Source organism: Diadema antillarum, unplaced genomic scaffold (genome assembly GCF_040938485.1).
Source record: "Diadema antillarum isolate AM-2024a unplaced genomic scaffold, OU_Dant_1.0 seq00000041_RagTag, whole genome shotgun sequence".
In the NCBI taxonomy this organism is placed as follows: Eukaryota; Metazoa; Echinodermata; class Echinoidea; order Diadematoida; family Diadematidae; genus Diadema; species Diadema antillarum.
The window spans coordinates 1293512-1315749 of record NW_027271153.1 but is presented as its reverse complement, the minus strand read 5'-3'; the positions used below and the strand labels follow the sequence as shown (position 1 = coordinate 1315749).

At 38.2% G+C, this 22238-nt stretch overlaps 1 protein-coding gene across 2 annotated transcripts in view; it reads left to right on the top strand.

Moving 5' to 3' along the window:
* Positions 1 to 22238, top strand: part of LOC139725432 (oxysterols receptor LXR-alpha-like) — a 258092-nt gene that overhangs the window by 40512 nt on the left and 195342 nt on the right. Inside the window, exon 1 of one of the 2 annotated variants that reach the window (XM_071636506.1) lies at positions 7709 to 9402. The exons of the other annotated variant lie outside the window; for it this stretch is intronic. Within the exon in view, the coding sequence (XP_071492607.1) occupies positions 9282 to 9402 (121 nt within the window). The 5' untranslated portion in view covers positions 7709 to 9281. Of the gene's footprint in view, positions 1 to 7708; positions 9403 to 22238 lie in introns of those variants that run through there. 2 annotated transcript variants of the gene reach the window in all.

The window sequence follows — 22238 nt, the reverse complement described above, 5'->3', positions numbered from 1 at the left end:
CCCCCCCCCCCAAGTGTCCAGACAGTCAAGCAGCCATGAGACAGGAAACACTTGCCCCGGAAGCAATTTTTGACCTCTCTGTTGATCCAAGGTTGGGTCTTCATCCTGTTTCCCTGCTTTTTCAAGTTCAGATCCATATCCATAGATCCTGTTCCCCTCATTGACAAAACAAAGTCCCCTTTGAACCTGGAATGGCTCTGCCTGCACAAATGCCTTTCAGAAATTAATGTTGTTTGTCCGTCATCCAACTGATGAATTGCCCCAACGATCATTAGAAATTGTCTACAAAAGTGACGTAATGTATCTACATTCATTCCTACACCAATATATCATTTAGCTTTTTGCCACGGCAAGAGCTCTGTTCAGCACAGACATACAATGTACAGAAAGATGAGTGGTACAAAAAACTCACTGTTATTCAGATCATCATTGCTTTTCATACTTTTCTATTTATGTTGAGTAAAAATATATTTCTATTGATGTATATTGAGGTGGTTACGAAGCACTAAAACTTTTTAGCCTGCTAAAAAATAATGAGATGATTAAATGCAAGCGTGACTCCCAACCAATTAGCCAACCTTTACTCTGTTAATGATGAAATATGAGATAAAAACCCAATTACCATTTAGTGTTAATAGTCAATTTAGGTGACATAACCCCATCCTCTCCTTCATTTTAAGGTATGGTTGCCATGACTAGAGTGGATTTTTGTATGAGCATTTGTAGATACACTGTCTCAAGCAAGGTGATTGAATGATTGCTGTAGGTAAAATTGTTGATTGAGGACCATGAATTAAATTGAATTGAGTTGAATGTATTTTTCACAGTCATTGTTTCAGTTTGAGTTTCAGTTTCAATTCATTCAACACTTTCAGTGAAATTAGGAAAAAATACTGAAAATTGACAACGCTATGCAATAGCAGAGGAAAAAAATGATCATAATATAGTACAACAGTAAGAATCAATGTAACATTACAAGTATGCATTACATTTAGATAGTATTGGGAGACAAACTGAAAGGCAATGCCCTATATGAAACAGAACATTAAAACAACAACAGTAAATGTTGGACACAAGAAGAAAAAACCAAACCCCCCAACCCCCCCCCCCCCAAAGAACAAACAAACAAACAAACAAACACCCAAACAATTGTATGGAGTGATAAGTAGATGGGTCACCAAAAAGTGCGTATCACTTATAAGGTGGTGAATCAGGAACAACTTAGCAGAAAATTATGGTACGGCATATGTAAGCAGACATAAAATGTGCAATTATAATGGATTATGTTTCCCAAAGCTGAAAGTTCTGTAATACTAGATGTCAAGAGTTTGTATCATCTCATCCAAAACAAAGTGCTCCTATTCTGTCCATGCTGTGCCACTCATTAGAGCCAGAAATATCATGAGACAGCTTAAAATTACATTGTGGTATCATATTGGCTAATGATAACATTTATTTCACATTATGTTTATTAACCCGTTGAGGACGGGCTGATTTTGCTACAACACGCATTTCCCTAATACCCCTGCCCGAGTTTACTCAGGGCTCTTCCTCTATGGGCTAGTACACAGCATGCTCTTTTTTCCCCCTTCATTCTATGCAAATTAACTGTAATTTTTTTTTTTTTTTTTGTACAAGCACTAAATTTTATGGGAAACTTTTGTATCTTCGCTACTGGCTTTGTTGTTTGGCAAAGGGTTCCATGTCTGTTGCTAAGGTGTTATGTCATATTGGCAATGAAGATTGGATGAAGCAATATGGCACAATATTTCATATCTGTTTATTTCAGTTTTGTCACCTGGCACTTCAATAGGGTATATAAATAGCTGGAGGCATTTTGTAAATTGTTCATCCATCTATCCAGGTTTTGGTCTGTGCAGTAGGTCAAAAACTATCCATCAAAATTTTATCAACTTATCACAGTAAGTAGGAAGAGGTATTTGACCATTATAGATGTGGAATGAAAAAAGAAGAAAGAAGGGCTCAAGATTGTATAAAGTGTAACATTATGTTGAGTGCACAATGAAACAAGAAATACTGGATGTTATACAACACATTGCATGTGAATGAACAATGGTGGTGCAATTTACTGATTAAAGTTTTGGAACTGTAGCAAAGGTAAGTTTACCAATAGGTCAATTTTAATCATTTTTTTCCCATGTGTACAGGAAGTGAGAAAATGGAATGCAATAGTTACTGTAAACTATTCGATCATGCAATAAATTAAACAACAGAGCTTTGCATTCTTTATGTTCATCAGCATTGATAAGGTCAGTTATCATCTTTACTTAAACTATATCAACCCGTTGAGTCCAAAAACCTCATTCTGTAGTTTTATGTTACTGCATAATATACTGTAAAGCAAGAAATTTTGCGGCACACAACTTTTGCAAATTGTCACTGATATTCAATGCATATGATCCTAGAGTAATTCTTGGTTAACTATGTGCATTACAGATGACATCCTGATATGCATTTAACTATCATAGCTTGACCAAAAAAACAAAAAACAAACAAAAAAAAACTCCACAAAGATTGTTTGGTTCATGGATGAATGTAAGCATACATTGTTTTTTCTTTAATGAACATTTTAGTGCATAATTTTTCATAAAACTGGCCATGACATAATATATTTTTCCTACTTGCCCAATAAAAGGACTTAGTAGCCCTTGGCTAGTGGGCAAGTGGGTCTGTAGTACCTTGCATTTTATAATAGGTGTCAGCTCAACAACTGTTTCTCTTACTGCTATAGTGATAAGTGTGCATAGAATCACATGCCCATGTATGTGCATATTCATTTCTATTTTTTTCTCTCTCTTTCTCTCTCACTCTTTGTCTGTCTACGTTTTTTTTTTTAAAACTCTCACATTCCTATTTATTTTGTCCCTCATTTCATATTGATCCACGCCTACCTAATAAGTGTAAGTCCTCTTATTCTCAGAGGACCCACCCCCCTCCCTTCCCAACCATATGTTCCACTTTTTCTCCCTCCCTCGCCGCTCTCCTCCGTGCATGTTCCACCATGTAACCACTGTCAGTGTTGCTATCGGCAACCAATATCAATCACCAAGCTTAAACCCTGTCTGCATACTGATTGCCTAAATTGGGATGACTGCATCTTCATGAAAAGATAACAGTCTGTGGGGGGATGTTCTGTGTCCGGGTGGACTTGACTTTTGGCACTTTTACGGCTCATAAACTAGATTTGAAGTGGCACCTAGATTCTGGGTGTTATTTTGCTTGTTATTTTGTGGAGTACGCAAACACTACTCCTGTCTTGTTTGATAAATAGTGACTAACACACAATTGCAGAATACAGACCTTTTGAGGCCACCATTTTGCATATACTTTTCCTCTCATACATCGTAGTATTCTATAGTGTACAGGTCATCATTTTTGTGATTTTGATTTCTTGATTTTCAGTTGCTCTGCTGTGAAACCAGAAATATTTGTGGCATGAAATTTTCACAAACGGGAGACAGCATTCATTGGTATTCAATGCAGGAGTATATAGACAGGAACTTGTGCGTGCATTTTTAATTTTGCGAATCTTGGCTCTTCGCGAAATTCGTGAAAAATTTCATGCTATGCATGTGTGGTTTTACAGTATTGCCATGCCACATTGAGACAGGAGTTTACTAGTTGTTTGCATAAGATTGGTTGTGAAGAGATAAGATTTAGGAGAATTATCAAAAGTTTTCGAATATGATATTCTCCCATTTCGTGTTGTATTACTCGATCTATCTACATGCATTTGTGGTTTATTTCCATTGCAAGCCATTGAAATATTTTAACAACATTAAGGATATGCTTATCTCCTGTTAATTTTTTTCTCTGTTCATGCTGTGAATAAGAATAGCTCCTGTTAATATCTTCATGAAATCTTCTCAGAATCTCCTTAATTACTTTCTTTCTTGATGAAAACCGTTTGCTTTTATTTATTTGCTTCCAGTGAGCACACACACACACTTTTTTTGATTTTATGATATTCTTTATTTGAATTTCATTCAATATCAAATCCATATTAACAATGAAATTAATATTACCAACAACAAAAAACTTATGCTGCTGAATCACACACACACACACACACACACACACACACACACACACACACACACGCACACACACATACACACAAACATGACAGTGGTAGACAGGGGAGGGGGGAGGAGCGTTACATTCATTGGATACATGTGTAATGATAACAAGTTTGTGTACTCAGTGGGGTAAGTGCGGACATGCCTTTGGGTGAAAATCAACTAAATGCCTGCGATTTTAGTCAATTTGTGAGGGTGTTCACCCCGTGGATGTCAGCTGCTAGTGGTGAAAAGGGGAGACATTTTGATACGACGAGAGCTTTTCCTAATATGAAAGTCTCGCAGTACAGGTCAATGTGCCTTTTCATGTTGCCATTCGCCTGCTCAGTGGCTTGCTTAATTGTTCATAATTTTTGATAAGATGGACTTTGAGCAAAATAAAACCAAAGATTTGGGAATGCTAAAAGTGGATATCAGTACTAAGATAAAAACTTACCAACAAAAGTATAAGTACATTGACCTGTATGCAGGTATCTTGCATAAAAATTGAGTTTTATGCTTACAAGGAAGTGGTGAATAACTAGCGCGTTGGTCATATCTATTCGTTTGCAGGGCATTTTCTTGTCTAAACCCTGACTTAAATTGTTTACAACACATATCATGCATTTCATGATGTGAAAAATAAAGCCATTTGTAATTTACTTTGATTTCTAAAACTTCTCACTAATGTATACAAAATCCTGTTAGGATGACAAAGTTGCATGAGAATTGTGTATGCTGAAGGTGTGATCAAAACCATCTCACGTGTGGTTATCATTAAAATCATTTACATATTTCGAATCAATGATCAATGATTGCTAGAGATTGTGGCAAGCGAACCCATCAAATATTTTGCCCAAGTACCACTAGATGACAAGTATATGGTGGTCAATGTTTGGTTACCCCTTTATGGTGCAATATGTTTATTACTATATGAGACACCCCTTCCCATGATGCATTGTAAGATGGCAACTATATAAACAACCTCTACAAGTGAGTTGGGAACTAACTGCTTCTAACTTCCTTCAAGCAACATGTTGTAGCTGCTTCTGTTTTCAAATCTTGGGATCCATTTGCATGCGTTTCTTGTGTTTGACCATGCTGAGTACCAAAAAATTACTTGTTAGATGACAAATGTCAATGATATGTACCTATGGTGAAAGGGTTGATATTGTGAGCATAAGGTAGATATGATATGAATGATAGAGGAAAGTTACAAGAAAGCTCAGCATGCAATAACAAACATCTGTAGTTACAGTAGCTGCTACTCAGCCTTTGACATTGTGAGGGTTAAATTGAAAAACAAAAACAAATCTTGTCACTCAGTCTTCTAGATTCCTTGCATTCAACATTTGACCTCAAAATGCTTCTTTTTTTCTCTTTTTTTATTCTGCCAAGTTCATAGTTTAAAGGAGTGAAATGGACCCTGTGAGTATGTCTTGAATCATCATACATGGTAAAACTTACAGCAATCCATATGTCGTGACAAATATGTTCATGTGGTGCACTGTTTATGTAGTCGCAACTCTAGAAATATTTTACAAAAAAAAAAAAATGTCCCTTAATGTCTTATGGTATATGAACATTTTGCTTCTTTTATGGAAGTATTTTAGCAGGAATCGGTTTTATTTAGCTGTAACTGTGCATCATAGATAAGAGTAAATTATGTAATTTGACTCCTTCATCCTTCCAAGCAGTGTATTACTGCATGATTTTTACCGAACAATTTGAGTTTTGATGCCGTAGCTGATGAAGGGAGTCATGAAGAGTTTAGATACACATGTAGTGGGGCTCCTTTACTATTTTGCCTCATTTGGCTAAAAATATCTGTAGATTCGATCATGTTTTTAATAACTCTCGGTGCTTATGATTACTTTCCACTTCAAAAGGGCATATCACACAAGCATGCCAAATATCTCTGTATATTGGATTACAAGTATGCAGACAAGCTTGCTCCATGGGAAAAAAAAAGTAGGTCGCATGTACTAAAAAGTGCAATGTTATTTCTGATTTCATAATTTCGTCCACGTTCAGAATGATTTTTTTTAGTTGAGAACGTGCCAAGATTAGTATGCCTGCATGCAGTGAGTTCGGATATGTGGTGATAATGTGCTGGGAAGTATGTATTCTGGGGATGGTCACAAATAAACAAACAAACAAACAAACAAACAAACAAACAAACAAACAAATCCCAAAGTCATCCCCAAAACATAAAATACATGACAGTTTGAAGTAATAATATAGCAAACTTTTGTTGAACATGATGTACGACCAGGGTAGGACCCATCGTTAACAAACTGATTAACCTGCAGATAATGATGCAGATACAGTGAAATGAAATGCTGTGTTAATGCACTGGATCGTGTCCTTTGAATGCAAATGTGTCATATGATTACGAGTAAGTTTCAGAAAAAAAACAAACTTGTAATGGTGATCGAGTGATATCCATGTCTAGATATACCTCCGGTCTCTCATGTACCCTTGGCATACCGCAGGGTTCAAAGAACTTATGCATTTTTCTACGTAAAAAAAACTGGTTTCCTCAGATATGATGGCATGCAGCATTGAGCAGCTTTCCCTTGAACGTCCTCTGCGGTATTATCATGCGTTGATGCACGCCATTAATGCATGTGGTGGATGTGTATTGGGAATGTAGACGTCTATATAGGAAGTACCAGGCCGACCTATGCATGTCAGCTTCTCGGCTGCTCCAGACGGAGACGGCATTTCGTACAACAAGAGAACAAAGAAGCTAATTGCAGTTGTAGGCCAAGAGAACTTTGCATGATTTTTGAGAGTATGAAGGATGTGCGACTGGATATGATATAGACGTGGTGAAAAAGCAGGGACAAAGACGAGAATACTGATGGAGAATGCAAACTGTGTAGATGGGGGGAAAAAAAATTGGCAGAGCTAGTTCTGCCACTAGAAATTTAATGTATTGCACCATGTACCTACAGGAACTTTTATTTGATAATGAGAGATAAAAACGGAAACCTAGAGAGAGAGAGGGGGGGGGGGGGGAGGAGCTGTGTATGGAGTGCCTGTGGTCTGTTGTGGGCACTTTGCGCCCAAACCAATACCACGCAGTGAACATGAGCCAGCAGTAGCTGACCACCCCCAGAAGGGAAGTGGAGTGGCCTGCAAAGTGCACCTGAACCTGAGAGTGGGATGTTCCATTATGCCTACCAGCTATATGATGTAGTTATCCCCTCGCTGGCTGGCTGGCTGAGTCATATACCTTGTATTAACATGCAAATCGTGACCTGGATCTTCAGGCGTTCATTGGCTGGTGTAGGCTGAAGAAGCTGACCTGAGAATGACCTTAGTGGTATTCAAGGTCAAGCTTGCGATGTGTATATGAATTGGGGGGGGGGGGGAGGGTGCTCAATGCAGAGAGAAAGAGGGACATTCTGAGAGACAGAGAAAAAGCGGTAGAAAGAGGCAGATAAACAGAGAGAGAAAGAGAGAGAGGTACAGACAGACAGAGACAGAGACAGGGAATGGAGGTGAAACGCATGTATGACTAGGGGAAAAAATAATAGAAAGCCAAGGCCTAGTCTAGTAATATTGAATGTCGTCTGTGTGTATGGGTGTATAGCCCCATACCTTTAGTAGAGCGTCTGGTATATGTGGATCAGGGGAGGGAACAACACACACCATCCATGTGTACATGACAAGCTCAGGCTGCCTCCCTGCCTGCTGACAATGTCTCCGTGACCCTCTCCTTGTGCGACATACAACCTCACCGCTGTCCTGACACAAGCACCTTTTCTATTTCTCATTGTGAGGACTGGTGCAACACGGATCTAAACCCCACTGAATTCAAACCAGAGGCACCTTTTGGCCCATTCTCCGTACCAATTACCTGGTCGCTTGAGGGAACGGAAAAAAAAAAGGTGTTCTGCCGGGCAGTGATATTATTTTTCCCTCCCCCCATCACATTTCTCTCAGCTGCCCTGCTTTGCTGTGGCAGCCGGGTGGTGTGTTAAACACGGACGTTGAGGCTGCCTGAACCCTAGGGCTGGATGTCTCGCCGGGAGCTGTAGCGACAGGAGATTGTGTGTGCGCTCTCTCTCTCATTCCCTCTCTCCTGTGCATTGCCTCGTTGGGCCAAGTTAACAACCCAATAAACTGCTCCTGGAGGACTCGTAAAAGAATATGAAAAACTGTCCGTGTTCAATCATTGGAACCACCTCCCTTTTTTTCCAGAGCTTGCAGCGTTTGTGGAAAGTGTCCTCTTGCACGCGGGGAGGAGGAGGATCTAGCCTCTCTTGCAAGTGAAGCATTTCAAACGGCACAATAGGAGTCGCTCAGATGTCATGAATAACTCTGATTTTAATTGAATGACGAATCACTCAGTCCTGCTCTGACTAGACATCAGCCTGTGCAGTTGTAGTAGCACCTTGCCCCTCTCTCGGACTTATCCATGAACCCTTTCACTGCTGAGGAATAAAAGACGCCTACATGGTATTATAGATTGGATGCTAATTGGGTTAAGATGATTTGGAAGAGTTGATGTCATGAAATATTGCGTGCAGTGATGTCATTCAAAATTTATCAGCCCCAAGTTTTCGATTTTCACCCCCAAAAAGTTAAGAGTAAGTCCTAGCAATTTCATATATCAATCTACGTCCAATGGGAGTACTGCTTCTGGTTGTAAACAAGTAAAAGAAACTTTAGTTGATCAGCGAAAATATCTTTTGTGCTTAATTAGTGTCTTCTTTGTGGAGATATTTCTTCAACAGACAAACTTCATCTCCTGGGTTTACTCCACAGAAATTTGTAACCTTCTAGTGGGATTCATCAATGAGAGCTGGGCCCAAGAGAGGAGCAGTTGTCATCTTGAGAGATTTAAAAGAAGAAATTAATCGGCGTCCTTGAAGACATTGATATATGATATAAGTTATGATTGTCGCACTTGAGTGCATGATCCGGGTCTCTCAAAGCCAAACATCCATGAGCAAATGCAATCGCGACAAGCGTGCGGTTGGGCAGCCGGCAAGAGTTTGAGAGCAAACTTTCCGCAGGTAGCATCGCATTTCTGACACTACCGTTGGTCCTCTCGGATAGATAAGCTGCGAGATAAGCCAGCATTTCTCTTTTGGTTTGTTTGTATTTAGCCGTGTTCTTTTGTAGTCATTTTCATCTTGGTGGTATTTTTTTCGCCGGTGCGATTGGATGCGTGGAAATCTGTAAGTCATGCTCGCTCGCCATGCCATGGACAGCGTGAGGGGGACCATTCCAGCATCGATGTTACCCAGAGTGGGTCTACAGAATGCCATCAGTCAGATGGGCCAGGCCGCTGAGGACATGCAAGTGGGTGAGTAACTTCTGCAGGGGTCAGGGAAAATATTGTGGGGGGGGGGGGGAGGGGGGGGAACAGAGGCAGGGGGTCTTAGTTATCATGACATATTTTAGGTTTATGTAGTCTTTGTCAAAGGAGAGAGAGAGAGTAACAGAGAGAGAGAGAGAGAGAGGAAAAGGACAGAGAGAGAGAGGAGAGATTGACTGAGGAACATGACCATTTGTTTATGTCAGGGTGCGGTAAGGTTGCGAGTGGTGCGTTTCGGGGTGAAGATATCTGCGACGATGACAACGTGACAACTTTGCCTGAAGGGTTCTGGGGATGTCAGTGCATTATTTTTTTATCGTTCTGTTTGTTCTCTTGTAGACCCGATAGCAAAATTCAAGTCCTAATTGATATTGTCATACTGAGAACATCATATTGACGAGGCCGCATACAGAGATGCTGTGACAGGTAATGGAGTTTTCACTTGAAGCTGCATTTCAGTTCGCCTTGGCCCTTTTGTTACCTAAAACCAATCCTGACACTCATCATATTGCAAGATTCAAAGTTATCAACCTGTACAACAGAAAAAGATTTACACAGTTGCTTGAATGACTGTTATGAAACATTTTGAGTATAGGACATGGCTGTCTTGTTTCTCCACTTTATTTAAAGTACTTACATTTAGTGTTGTTGAATTAAGAAGGCAGTCATGGAATGTGAATATAAGAGATGTGGTGATGAATGATTTTGAATACCCTTGTTATGCCAACTCAACCAAGATTGTGTATTATTATTATTGTTATTTTTTGTTTACATTTCCTAGCACAATATACTGGCATTTAAAGCTATAAAATGAAATGTAAGTGATTTAACTGATTTTGGGGGCTTTACAGATATATTTAAGCACATGCCTAATGATCGCAGGTATGCATAAGGAATCTGTCACAATAAATAATTTATTAAAGTATGAAAAACTGCTAACCAACACTGATGGCAGATAGATTTCTAATAGGCCTACACAGCAGGATCTCAAACAAACCTAAAAGAAACATTAATCATCGTGACTTCATGGCATTCAAATATATTTGGCTATCCTAATATAGTTGTATACTTGAGGTGTGTACAAATTGTAAAGCATAATACATTTCCCAGATCACACAGTATGCATACTTACATACTAATGTTAATTAGTAAACTTTGAGTGTCCAAAGCTTGATACATTTACCTTATCACAATATACATGCTGGTAGATGTAATATCTATTGGTGCTATACGACGGTAGGCTACTGTATAGGAACTTGTTAGAGAAAGGACTTATATGCTCAAATATTGTTTTTCACCAGTAATTTCGTTCATAGAAAGTGTAAGAGAATTTTTGGAACAAGCACCACATTGAATCAGTAAATCTTAGCATTATTGTAATTTACTGTATATTCTTGTTCAATTTACCACAATATATAGCCTGTAGTTTGAGACCTTGCAGTGCATTATTTGTAATTGTTTTAATTTTTTGTGAGGTTTGCTGTTATCATTTGTGAGCCAACATTTTGGTCATGACCAATGTTGAGGCTATTTTGTTATAGTGCACAGGATAATCTTGAGATTTTTGCTCATAAATGGAAGCATTTTGTGCTGGTAGTTGTGATGGATTACCCACGGTAGAATGTGGTAGGATATGCAAGCTGGCAGTGCGTGGAAACTGACTCCGGGTATAATCAGGCATGCCTCCAGTGCATCAGTCATCGCGGTGCCCGTATGTCAGGCCGAGAAGTGACTGATCTTGGGCGACATGCCGGGGGAAGCCTTGTTTGCAAACATGGTCGCAGCTATTGCAATTCCTCCTGTTTAAAACCGACGACGCACACACGGACACACACGAGAAACGGTCTCCAGCAGAGAGGTTGCTCCATCATGAAACAAACATGCTCAGACTATGCTAACCTCAGAGTCGCCCTGTTTTTGTCTATTTATTTTGTTGTTGTTGTTGTTGTTGTGCTGTACTTCAGAACACAACCTTGAAAAATTGAGAAATTCAGAAGGTATTTATGAAAACAGGATAAACTGCTTGTCAGCAAACAACAAAGAAAAGCTTTTTATTATCATAATCATTATTATTATCATTATCATCATTGACATTAATGTCATTATTATTATCATTATCATTATGATGATTATTATTTTGATGGTGATGATGATGCTGATAATTATTATATCCATATCTGTTGGATCACTATTGCTGCTGCTGCTGCTACTGCTATTACTAGTTACTTCTACTATAATCATCATTTTATGTTCAATATTGTTATTATATGGTTGTTATTATCATTATATTTGATGGTAGTATAACAGCAACAGAAAGAGTAAGGAAGATCAACTTACTTCGAATATAAGCAGGGTTCAGTCTAAAAATCAACATATTAGAAAGGGAAAGTTGATCTGGACGATATCAGTCAAACCAAACCAGCAGTTTAGCAAGTAGGCTGCTTTGGTGTACCCCACAGGTGTGAAAAAAAAGTTAGCACATTCTGAATGTCAGTAAGTCGTCACCCTGGCGTCCTGCAAAATCTCGAAATAGCTGCCACGTTCATTTGGCCGTGATGTCGCTTTTGTAGAAATGACATGTGTGACATTTTGTTTTCCAGAGGAAAAGACTGTAATGTGATTGGTCTTGTGAATATATGAATGCACTACAAAACACTGAATAGTAGGTGGTTATTTACATCGATGTACAGTGATTTTTCGATCAGATGCAGTAAAAACATCTTGATGCAAAAGTCATTAATTTGAGTAAAATATATTCAGTACCTGCTGCTGTGTGGGATCAGAACCATTGTTGGCTGCTGGTTTTGAAGCTTGGTAGTCTAGTGGATATGGCACCTGTCAAGCAAGCAGGAGGTTGTGGGTTTGAATCCCATGCAAGTATGTATGGCCATAATTTTAATCAAGGCTTTTACTAAAAAAAAAACCCAAGAAACAAACACTGACTTATTTGTGGCAATGTATGTTGATGTAGGACCATTTGTCAATCGGTTGCAATAAAAACAACTGGATGGAAGAGTGATTAATTTGCTCACATTCTGATCACGGCAGTCATATAAACCTTGTAGTTGCAGAAGCAGTAGTTATGATAGTGATGGCTGTTGTGTAAATAGTATTGTTCCCTTTTTATCTTTATCAGTGGTAGTGAGTGGAGTGACAGAAGTGGAGCAGTAGTTAATATATATGTGTACATGTATGTATATATGAATTATATTCAAGTAGATCTGGAGTAAATAGGCAAAATTGTGGTTATTGATGTCAGGCTATAGATAGTTTTAGGTTTGCTAATACGATCGTGAGACAGAATTTTTGTAGGGTTAATAAAAAAGCAATTAAACAATACCAGTTGCATTTCAGAATGCTGTTTCCCTACGATATGTTTCCCAAGCAAGGGGCTTCACGTTGATATAGCATCAGCATCATACACTATTGTGATGGTTTTACCACTCAGTGGTATAAAACTCATACAAAACATTATGTTCTGTCATTATCCCATCCCTTTCATTTGTGGAAAGTGGGGGGAGTACAATGTGCAATATGGTTCAGATATTGCATGTTTATGTGTTATAAGTATGAAGGATGAGAAAGATAAGCCCTGGACAGGTGGTATTGATATGGAGTTAGAAGTCTTGGGTTCATATAGATGATTTATTGCTCAACAAAAACAAGAAAGAGAACAACAACAGCAGTAACACAGCCTTGGTAGGCCTATACATGAAAAAGGTCTAAGAGCTTCTGGCTCATAATTGTGACAATCAACTCAGCGTAAAATCATATTTATTAAAGACTCGAGACTAAGTATTCACTTTGGCAGTTTTTGACTAACAACAACTTGCATATAATCTTTTTTTTGGTGAGAATTTTCTTTTTACTTAAAATTACTGACACTTCAATGCAAAGTTGACTGTGCAGTGTGAATATTCTTGGGTGATTATTATGATAGACATGGCTGTGGCCTGGAATGGAGGCTAGCAACTGCTGTTTATCACATAGGCCTATGAACATTAAAGAAAAAAAAAAGAAACAGAATTTTGTTGGGTGGGTGGGTTTATTGCAGATCCATTTCCTGTCGAGGAAAGGGTTTGGAAACATTTATAACCGAAAAACAGTTCTAACCAGGCTTACACAGGACAGAGTTCCTGCTACAACTGTAACTCTTGAAAGTAAATAATTGTGCCATACATGTAGTCCCAGGAATACTATACTTCATTCAACTGTGCAGTATATGTTATCTTATATCGGTTATTGTTTTTCTGTTGTTCAGCATTTATTGTGTATGTTATTGTCTCTGTTCAGACACATTCTTTTTTCTTTTTTTTTTTTATTGATCAAACATTCTGACCTCAAATATGCAGAAATATTGCATCAAATTTAAATAGTGCTTCCTAGTCCTTATATAACTCCATATTTTTTCAATCTGTTTGTTGTGACAGAAGTCATATCTTTTGGCCTATGGTGAACCTAGTATTTGTGTGGACTAGTGCTGGATCAGTGTATTTGTTGAACTATGAGATGCATAGATACAAGTCAGTGCTCTTCAATTTTTATAATAACTTTTATCAACACAGAACTTGAGAAAATGTAAGATGCTGCACCATCTTGTCTTGATCATTTATGCAAATAGGTTATTCAAATTGCAGGGTTCGAAATTGGCGATGGTCCGCTGGCCATTGGCCACCCAAAATCACGTCGGACTAGCTAAAAATCATAAAATTCTGAAGTTACTAGTCCGTCTGGCTTGCCAAAATATTGCTTCAGTGTTAAAATTGATTCTAAGTAGTCCGCCTGGCTAGTTAAAAAAAAAGTTAAGTGTGACCCCTGAATTGTCAAGTGATCATGGAAACCTGCAGTGTTAACATTCTGGATGATGGCTGCATCAGTAACAGATCCAGATTTTTTATTTCTATTTTTTTCTGTTGATGCTTGGAAACGGTCACATTTCTTCCTTTTCATGTTAAGTTAGTTATATCTCTCATTAGTACGGTGCCCTTTTCATTTTTGGGGTATTGTGGTATTGTAAAATTTGTATTTTTTTTTTGGTTGTTGTTGAAAAAGTATAAGCCTTCCCTCTTTTGGCTGAGTATTTTTTGTGTATGTCAGAGTATGCAATGATGATACAGCTCTCTGCTTGTTGCCTCATAGCAAAAGTGCCTTGTACGTGTAACGATTAGAATCTATATCAATGTGGTTGAGTGTTTCCTCTAGGAGCAATATTCATATTGTCACAAAATTTTGTGGGAGGAATATTAAATTGCGTCCTACTTTCGTAGCCGTGCATGAGGTAAAAGTTCCAATAACTAGGTCTTGAGCGCAGAGCCAGGATTCCAGTATTATAGCCAGTAAAAGTCTCCCCTTTCCTTAGAAAAAATACCAGCACATCATTTCATTTCATATGTGGAAGAAGATAGGTGTTGAGAGAATCTTTTTGTAATCTTTATGCTGATTGTTATTTCCTGTCAAGTCATGCTTACTGGTATTCTGGAGAATTGCATCCTTTTTAAAACATATTGTCAACCATTTTCTAGATGTTCTAACTCATTATATAGGTATCTTTCTCTGAGCATCTACAAAAGAACTATCACCTTGAAATAACCTGTTCCTGCTTGTACAACGTTTTGATACTGGAATCTGTTTTACACATCTACAGTAGTAGTTGACATGTTGGGCAAGCCTTGCACAACGCTTTGGTTGTCAGGGACAACCCTTGTTCTACAGGTGTGCTTTAGATTTGAATGGAGTTCATGAAGCTGTCATATATATGTCACATGTTATATCTAGGAAAAAAAGAAGAAGAAAAAAATAGAAATATGGAATTCTAAGAAAATGGCAGATTTGTGAAGGACAGTGATTTCCTGAAGTGACACAATTTGAGCACAACTTTATCTGTAATGGATGAAATCCATAAATGCAGACATAGCAGTTGTATGATGTCTTCGGATGTTTTAAAATGAAAGTTACCAGCAAGAACCATGTATCGGTTCATTGCAAGTAATCATTAGGCCCTACATAATTATGTCTTCATCAAGAAAGTTCCCTGAACCCTGTAGCGAGCTGCATTATGATAATATCTCCACTCCCTTTCCAGTGTCGTCATAGAAGGGGCTGTAAATGCTTAGAAATGTGTTGCATAGTTCTGTCATCTCCCCATGTATTCCAGTGTCACATCATATGTGATGGTAAATGTATAGAAAGGACACATACACACACACACACACACACACACACATACACACTCACACACACCACACAGTCTCCCTCTTCTGGCCCAGAATGAGCTCTTCAGATGAAGAAGTTCAAGGCTTGTGGCCTCTTCACCTGTCTCTTCCCCCGACAAAGGGATCGGTAATAATTGTCTCATCCCGGGCATAGAAATGCTCGCTCGTATCATCAATCGGCATTCGCCAACCATGGGACTGCGCCAGGGTTACAATTAATCTTGATTGTGTAACAGACAATTGAGGAATGAAATGTTTGCAGTGGCATTGATGAATCGCGGCATAGATGTGCCTATCTCTCTGTGAGCAGGTGGCTGATTCCTTTCACTTGTTTTTCGCTTGATTTTCATGGCAGGTTTGTTGCTACCCAAATGTGCACTTTCAACTTGTGATGTAGTGATGCTTTATCATCAGCAGCAATGTTAAAAATATACTTTATAATCTAATTCACATACATTTTCATCATCATCAACATCATCATCATTGTTGCTTTCATCATTAATACTGTCAGATATACTTTCATTCGCATTTACCAGCAAATATTTATTATGTGGTATAAAGGGGATTAAGTGTGTGAAAACTTATGAAAGTTCCAAATGCTAAAAATACATCATATAATTTGCCTGCTGTATAGAATATAAAGAGTGCGTGCTTACAAACGTGATACGTTTTAGTGTGATGTCTTACCAGACTGTACATTTGCCTGAATGCTCATGTAAATCCATGAGTAGGCCCTATAGGCCTACTTTGTATGTTGAAATGAAGGTTCCGCATATTGTTTATCTATTATCTGTTATCATTGTCTATCAATACCATGCTCCTGTCTATACTGGTCTCATATCGGTAGGTCGTTAGAATAGGCAGAGGTCGTTTGCAGTGAATGCCAAAGTAATGCATCCCCTGCAAAATTGACGTTTGAGGTGTGGACATCATCAACAACACAGTGTGCAAAGCTATCCCAAGGTCCACATTGCACACAGTATTGAGGCTCCCTGCACATTTTGAATGAGCTTCCACTGCTATATGGGATTTTCATGTCTGTGAGGGCATCTCAACCAATGCTGCCAATGGATGGCTGTTTCAGGGAGGCATGTCTCTATGCTCACAGAGCATTGGTATGTTGTACACTGTTGGTTTGCTCTACAAATCTGAAAGCGCAAGTAGTTTACAAAGATGTGAAATGTAAAGTGATTAAGAATCTGCAGGGCTTTCAAGATGAGGTTGTCCATTTGGTATTGGAAGGATAGAGAAAGGTAGGTCCAGCTGAGAGAAGAAAGTGACTCCAACATGCTTCCTCATCATGTTCGCCCTTGGCATACTACCCCGAGGAGAAACATAAATCTCATTTGTAGGAAAGTTCAGAGAGCATGGTGTACATGCCAAAATCAGGGAGAGATCTGCCTACTGCTGAATTCAAGATCATTTCTCCCCCTCCATTTACGTCTCTTTCTCTTTCTCTCTTTTTCCCCGTTATACTTGTGTGCATCCCATCACTATCCAATCCTTGATGTCGCACCATTGGTCTACAGGGAAACCAATTTTGCAAAGTGTGGTTTAGGCTGGCAAAATGCCAGAGAGTTCACTTCACAATGTGACAGATTTACATCATTCAAACAGTACGTTAATAGTGGCACTTATTTCCAAATGAGGAAGAGCGATTTAACGTTATAACCAAACAATTAATGGGTTGAAACCTGGTAGTCCTTGAACAGAAAGAGGCTACATGTATAGTTCAGTTTGAGGTGACAGCGCTAGTCATCATATAAACAAGATAAAATCAGCCTTTTATGCCTTGTTGTAGTGCAAGCGATGGGTTGATGTACAAGCAAACTTTTGCTTCAAGCTACCAATACTTTTCAAATAAAACAAAGATAATGTGGGAATGGTGAGGGTTTCCAAAGATTGTCACTTCCCTATTGCAGATGTTTCAATCAGCCTTTGGGGTGTAATTCTTTCAGAAACCTTACCCAAATATGTCTGCAGCAGGAATTGTTTTCTGTTTGTGCTTGTGCACTAAGTATTTTGCCTTGCACTAATAACTTAAACAGTGAAAACTCTTATCAGAAATAAACAATTTTAGCAGAATGGATAAAATATTTGAGTGTGACCACTGTAATGTCAATTTAAGACATTTGACGTTATATTCCAAGGGCGGTATATCAACTAGTCCATACAAACATCTAACTACAATGTCAATTTCAGAGAACCCCCCCCCCCTTGCTTTTCAGTGGTGCATCACTAACTTGTTGTGCATAATGATATGTAGAAAAGCAAACTTCCATTATTTTCTGTGTTGTTTATAGAATATCTCATGTTCTTGATGTGTGTCAGGTAGATTCAGTTCTAGTGAACTGAATCAATCCAAAAGGAAGTATTTTGGGCAGATTATTTATAGAATAGATAAACAAATGTTTAGGCTATTTTGAAGAACCCTGGGGATGGCAAGATATGCATCCCTCTAAAATGGTGCCATGTTTTGTTGTTGTTTTTGTTTTTGGTTGAAATTCTGATTTCATAATGATTTTATTCACATTTTTCTGATCTGTTCTTGATAAGCTTCTGTCATTATTCTAATCAATATAATTACCTTATATTTCCGGGAGTGTGCTTTTCAAAGCTCATGGAGTGATCCTTTTCCAAATGTGTTACCTCCATAATATGTAGCTGTATGTGGATTATGAGCTTTGATAGCTTGTATAAGAGCAGAAAATTGGCTCATGATTTGGTTATTACTATTTGTCATAAGGTGATGAATGTAGCAAGATATGGTTTTTTTTTTTTGTGTGTGTGTGTGTGTGTGTAAAAATGTTTTTGAAGCTGGAATAAATGTTACAGTGCTCTTTGGGAGTGCATGTAAAGAAGGATAGTATAAACCTAGGTTTGTGCCATGTGGCATATTTTAGTGGATAAGTTATGTCATCAGTTTTCTTTAGTCATTTATGTGAAAAACTTCTGCACCCAAATGCAGATTATGTGCCAAGTATGAACAAACCCTTCATCAGTGAAAGTTAGTGCTTGTAATGCCAATGGCTATGAGCTATTGGTGCAGGTAAGGAGGGGGGGGGGGGGGGGGTGTGTGAAGGGACACATTGAGCAGATACCCACTGGTTCAGTTGTTATTGCATACAATGGTGATCATTTCGACATGTTTTGGTATCAGCGGGACAGCCTCACCCCTTGAAGGGAAAGGCACCTACCTCTGGCGCTCAAAGAGCCTCTCCCCGTTCACACTCTCCCTGCTTTCCACCAACCATCAACATATTTAAAGGGAATTATACCTGGCTGTTGCACACCTTAAAAAAAAAGAAAGAAAGAAAAAAAAAAAGGCCTATTGTACTTTTGTGGAGGTCACACCTCTAAAGCAATAGAAGACCCTTGAACCGAAGAGTCTGAAGTTACCTTTCCTGCTTGCTTCCTGTCTGTTGTAACTTGATAGCTTTGGGGGAGACGAGCAGGTAGAATTTTACAAATGAATGTACAGGTACATGCAGTTCTAAGGTCTCATGCATCTGTGCAGTCAGGAGTTGGCTTCTTTTATGACGTTATAAAAGGTGCATGTCTGTACTCTGGTATATGATGAGCATCTTGAATGATTGGTGGTCTTTGTGCCTGTGGTCCTCTTCTCCATGAACAGACTTACTTATTGTTTTGGGGGGTTTTGCCCACCTGATTCATGGCAAGTTTTTTTTTTTTTTTTTTAATTTGTTTTTTATTGATTTAAGATTCATAGCATAACATAGTAGCATAACAATAAACATCATAAAAAAACAGAAGGAAAAAAAACCTCCAAGGAATTACATGGAAAAAAAAAAATGAAATGGGCTGAATGTGTAACACCTGTCCAGTCCTTACCAATTATCTATCAACATTACTAGGGCTTTGTAATTACAGTATGTATACTGATATGTTTTAATTCTAGGCATCAATAGTGAGAGAAGGTACTCAATCCTATTAGTTCATCTATTATTGTTAATAGCTCATTCATAGTGCTTTGTATTGGTTTTAAAAAAAAAATCCTTAGGTATAGAACATAAAATCATAGACATGATTTGTGTTCAATCGTATTTATTTGTAATCCACATTTTCTTTGTAGACATTTGGTGTATATGTTGACTTGAATGACATCTTAAGTCTTAATCTTGTAAATTATGGCTCTGTCTATGCAAATGAAACAATGTAAAAAAGTGGTCTCACCCTTCTACATCAAGAGTATCAATGTGCAACAGACACTGTGCATTAGAAGACTTCATCATTATCATCATCATTATTACTGAGCCTGTAGAAAAAGAAAAAGAACAAAAAATAGGAAAAAGGACCACTTTATTCCAGAAGCTTTCCATCACACTAATTTGTTTCATATTATCATGTCTTTTTGAATAGTGCCCACTTTGCCTTGGGCAGTTTGTCTTTATGCATAGAGGTAAAAATATATAATAAGTAATTAACCCTGTAATTGCTGAGAGGTAGACTGTCATAACAACCATGGTTGACAGAAATTCCTTCATGCTCTTTGGACTTATTTCCTCATGATTGAAAAAAAAAACCCAACAACACTGCAACATACTGCAAGGCAAGATATTATCGCCTCATGAAATTTTCGTGAATAAGAGCCAATGGCTCTTCGTAGCGAATTGCCACTGATGTGCAATGCATATTGTGTAGACAAGAACTTTTGCATGTATTTCAATTTTGCGAATCTTGGCTCTTCTGAAATTTGCAAATTTAAAATGCATGCGAACATTTTTGGTTTTACAGTAGATTAAGGTTTGATACAATACATGGACTATACGTGACAGAATATCTGATGACAATGGCAGACATTTTCAAGTTTGAAGTATAATGACATTCATTTCAAGCAAGCTGTATTCATTAGAACAGATGAAATTCAGTTCTGATTAATTTGAACATGCTGTGAGAATGTTTGGAATATCTTTACAACTCAAAATTTCTGGTAAGAATGGCAATTTCATTCATTCCATGGAAAGTCCAGTGTAGCTTGTGCAAGACGGACTTGATGGATTGCACTGTGTAGTATGTCTCACAAATCATACGTAAATATGAAATGTTTGTGAATGTATCCTGAGAGATTTGTAAATGATTGTAAATCCATTATACATCATGCATTCCTGATAGTTGAAAACCCATGTTTGTTTTATTCTGGTATTCTTTCTTATAGCTGTGGACCATTCACTTTACTCCTTATAATGCAAATGGCAATTGCAAAAGTTGATAAGGTACGTGTTTGATTGATAACCCGTCATGCAGAAGTTTGAAAAGTTTGCAGCCCTTGTCAATATTGACTCAGAGATTCCGCCACCCAGTTACCACTTACCCTGGCTTGTCATCAGTAGTTCGTTCAACTTGACCTTTGACCTGGATGAGTGGTGATCAAAGGTCACAGCTTTTCAAAAGAAAAATTGGTCTCTGTAGGTTTCTTGGCCAGCTCTTTATTGTCAATATTTACTGTCATAACTGTATTTAAGTTAACTCTTTGTGTGTGAATGCAGAATCTGGTGTGTGCCCGCTCATCTGAGGATGTGATGCATACTTTGTAGGTGGAATAAAGACGTTGAAGGAATAATGTGAATGTACAGTATGTCTCTCATTGACAATGTTTGTAGTACATTTTACTTGGAAGAGGTAAGAGGAGTCTTTCATAGAAAGGGTTATGATTGTCTATAGTAGTTTATGATAGTAATTGCAATGACTGTTGCAAACAGCTGACTACAGTGTACTGTGTATGTCCTGGGATTTTACATTGTTGCCATGCCATCCTCATTGGGTGGAAATTCCTGCTCTCTTGTAGAAGACAGGGTCCTGATCTATTCCTTCTGAATGAAATGAATAATATGCCATTCACAATTTTATCAAACAGATACCCTGGCTGTCAGTAGGTTTTCAGCAGTTCCAGTTTAGTGATCTAGAATATACAATTTTGACTCTTCCTCAAGGAAAAAGCCCAAAGTTTGTTGTTACACCTTCGTAAGATATGAAATACAAACAGCAAGAGGAGGGAGATATAATCGCTGCAGATAAGTTGCCCAATGTCTTTGACGTAAGTGTGACCCGCTGATAAGGATGTGGCACTGATGAAATGTCTTTCTGCAACCAGCCAAAGTTTTCATGGACGAAGACTCAAACAAGCAAAAGTGCGTTATCACCTTCCATGTGTCTACAAATAATGCAGCTGGTGTTTAAACGCCCAGATGTTTTTCTCCGAGCGTGCTACGTCAAAAATGATGTATTCATTCTTTTCTCTCTCTTTTTTTTTTGTGTCCTTCCTCTCTACAGTTTTATACACTCAAGTCTGTATGGTGAATGGAACAGAGTGTGAAACTATAGTGTTGCGGAAGCACACATATGGGCACCATGTGTAGGAAGTGAAAATATGCACCCCTATGAGTAGTGTCACCAAACTGTTAGGGCTATGAAAGTTCACATTTGATATCGGTTATGACTGATTTGGTGGGACTAATATGAAATAGTAGATTGACTGGTCTGAAATGCAGTAATTGTCTATGATTTAAAATTTCAGTAATTTATATTTGATAGTTCTTCCCTCTTTTTTTCATATTGCAGGAAAAAGTGTACACGCATCACTTGTTTGAGAAT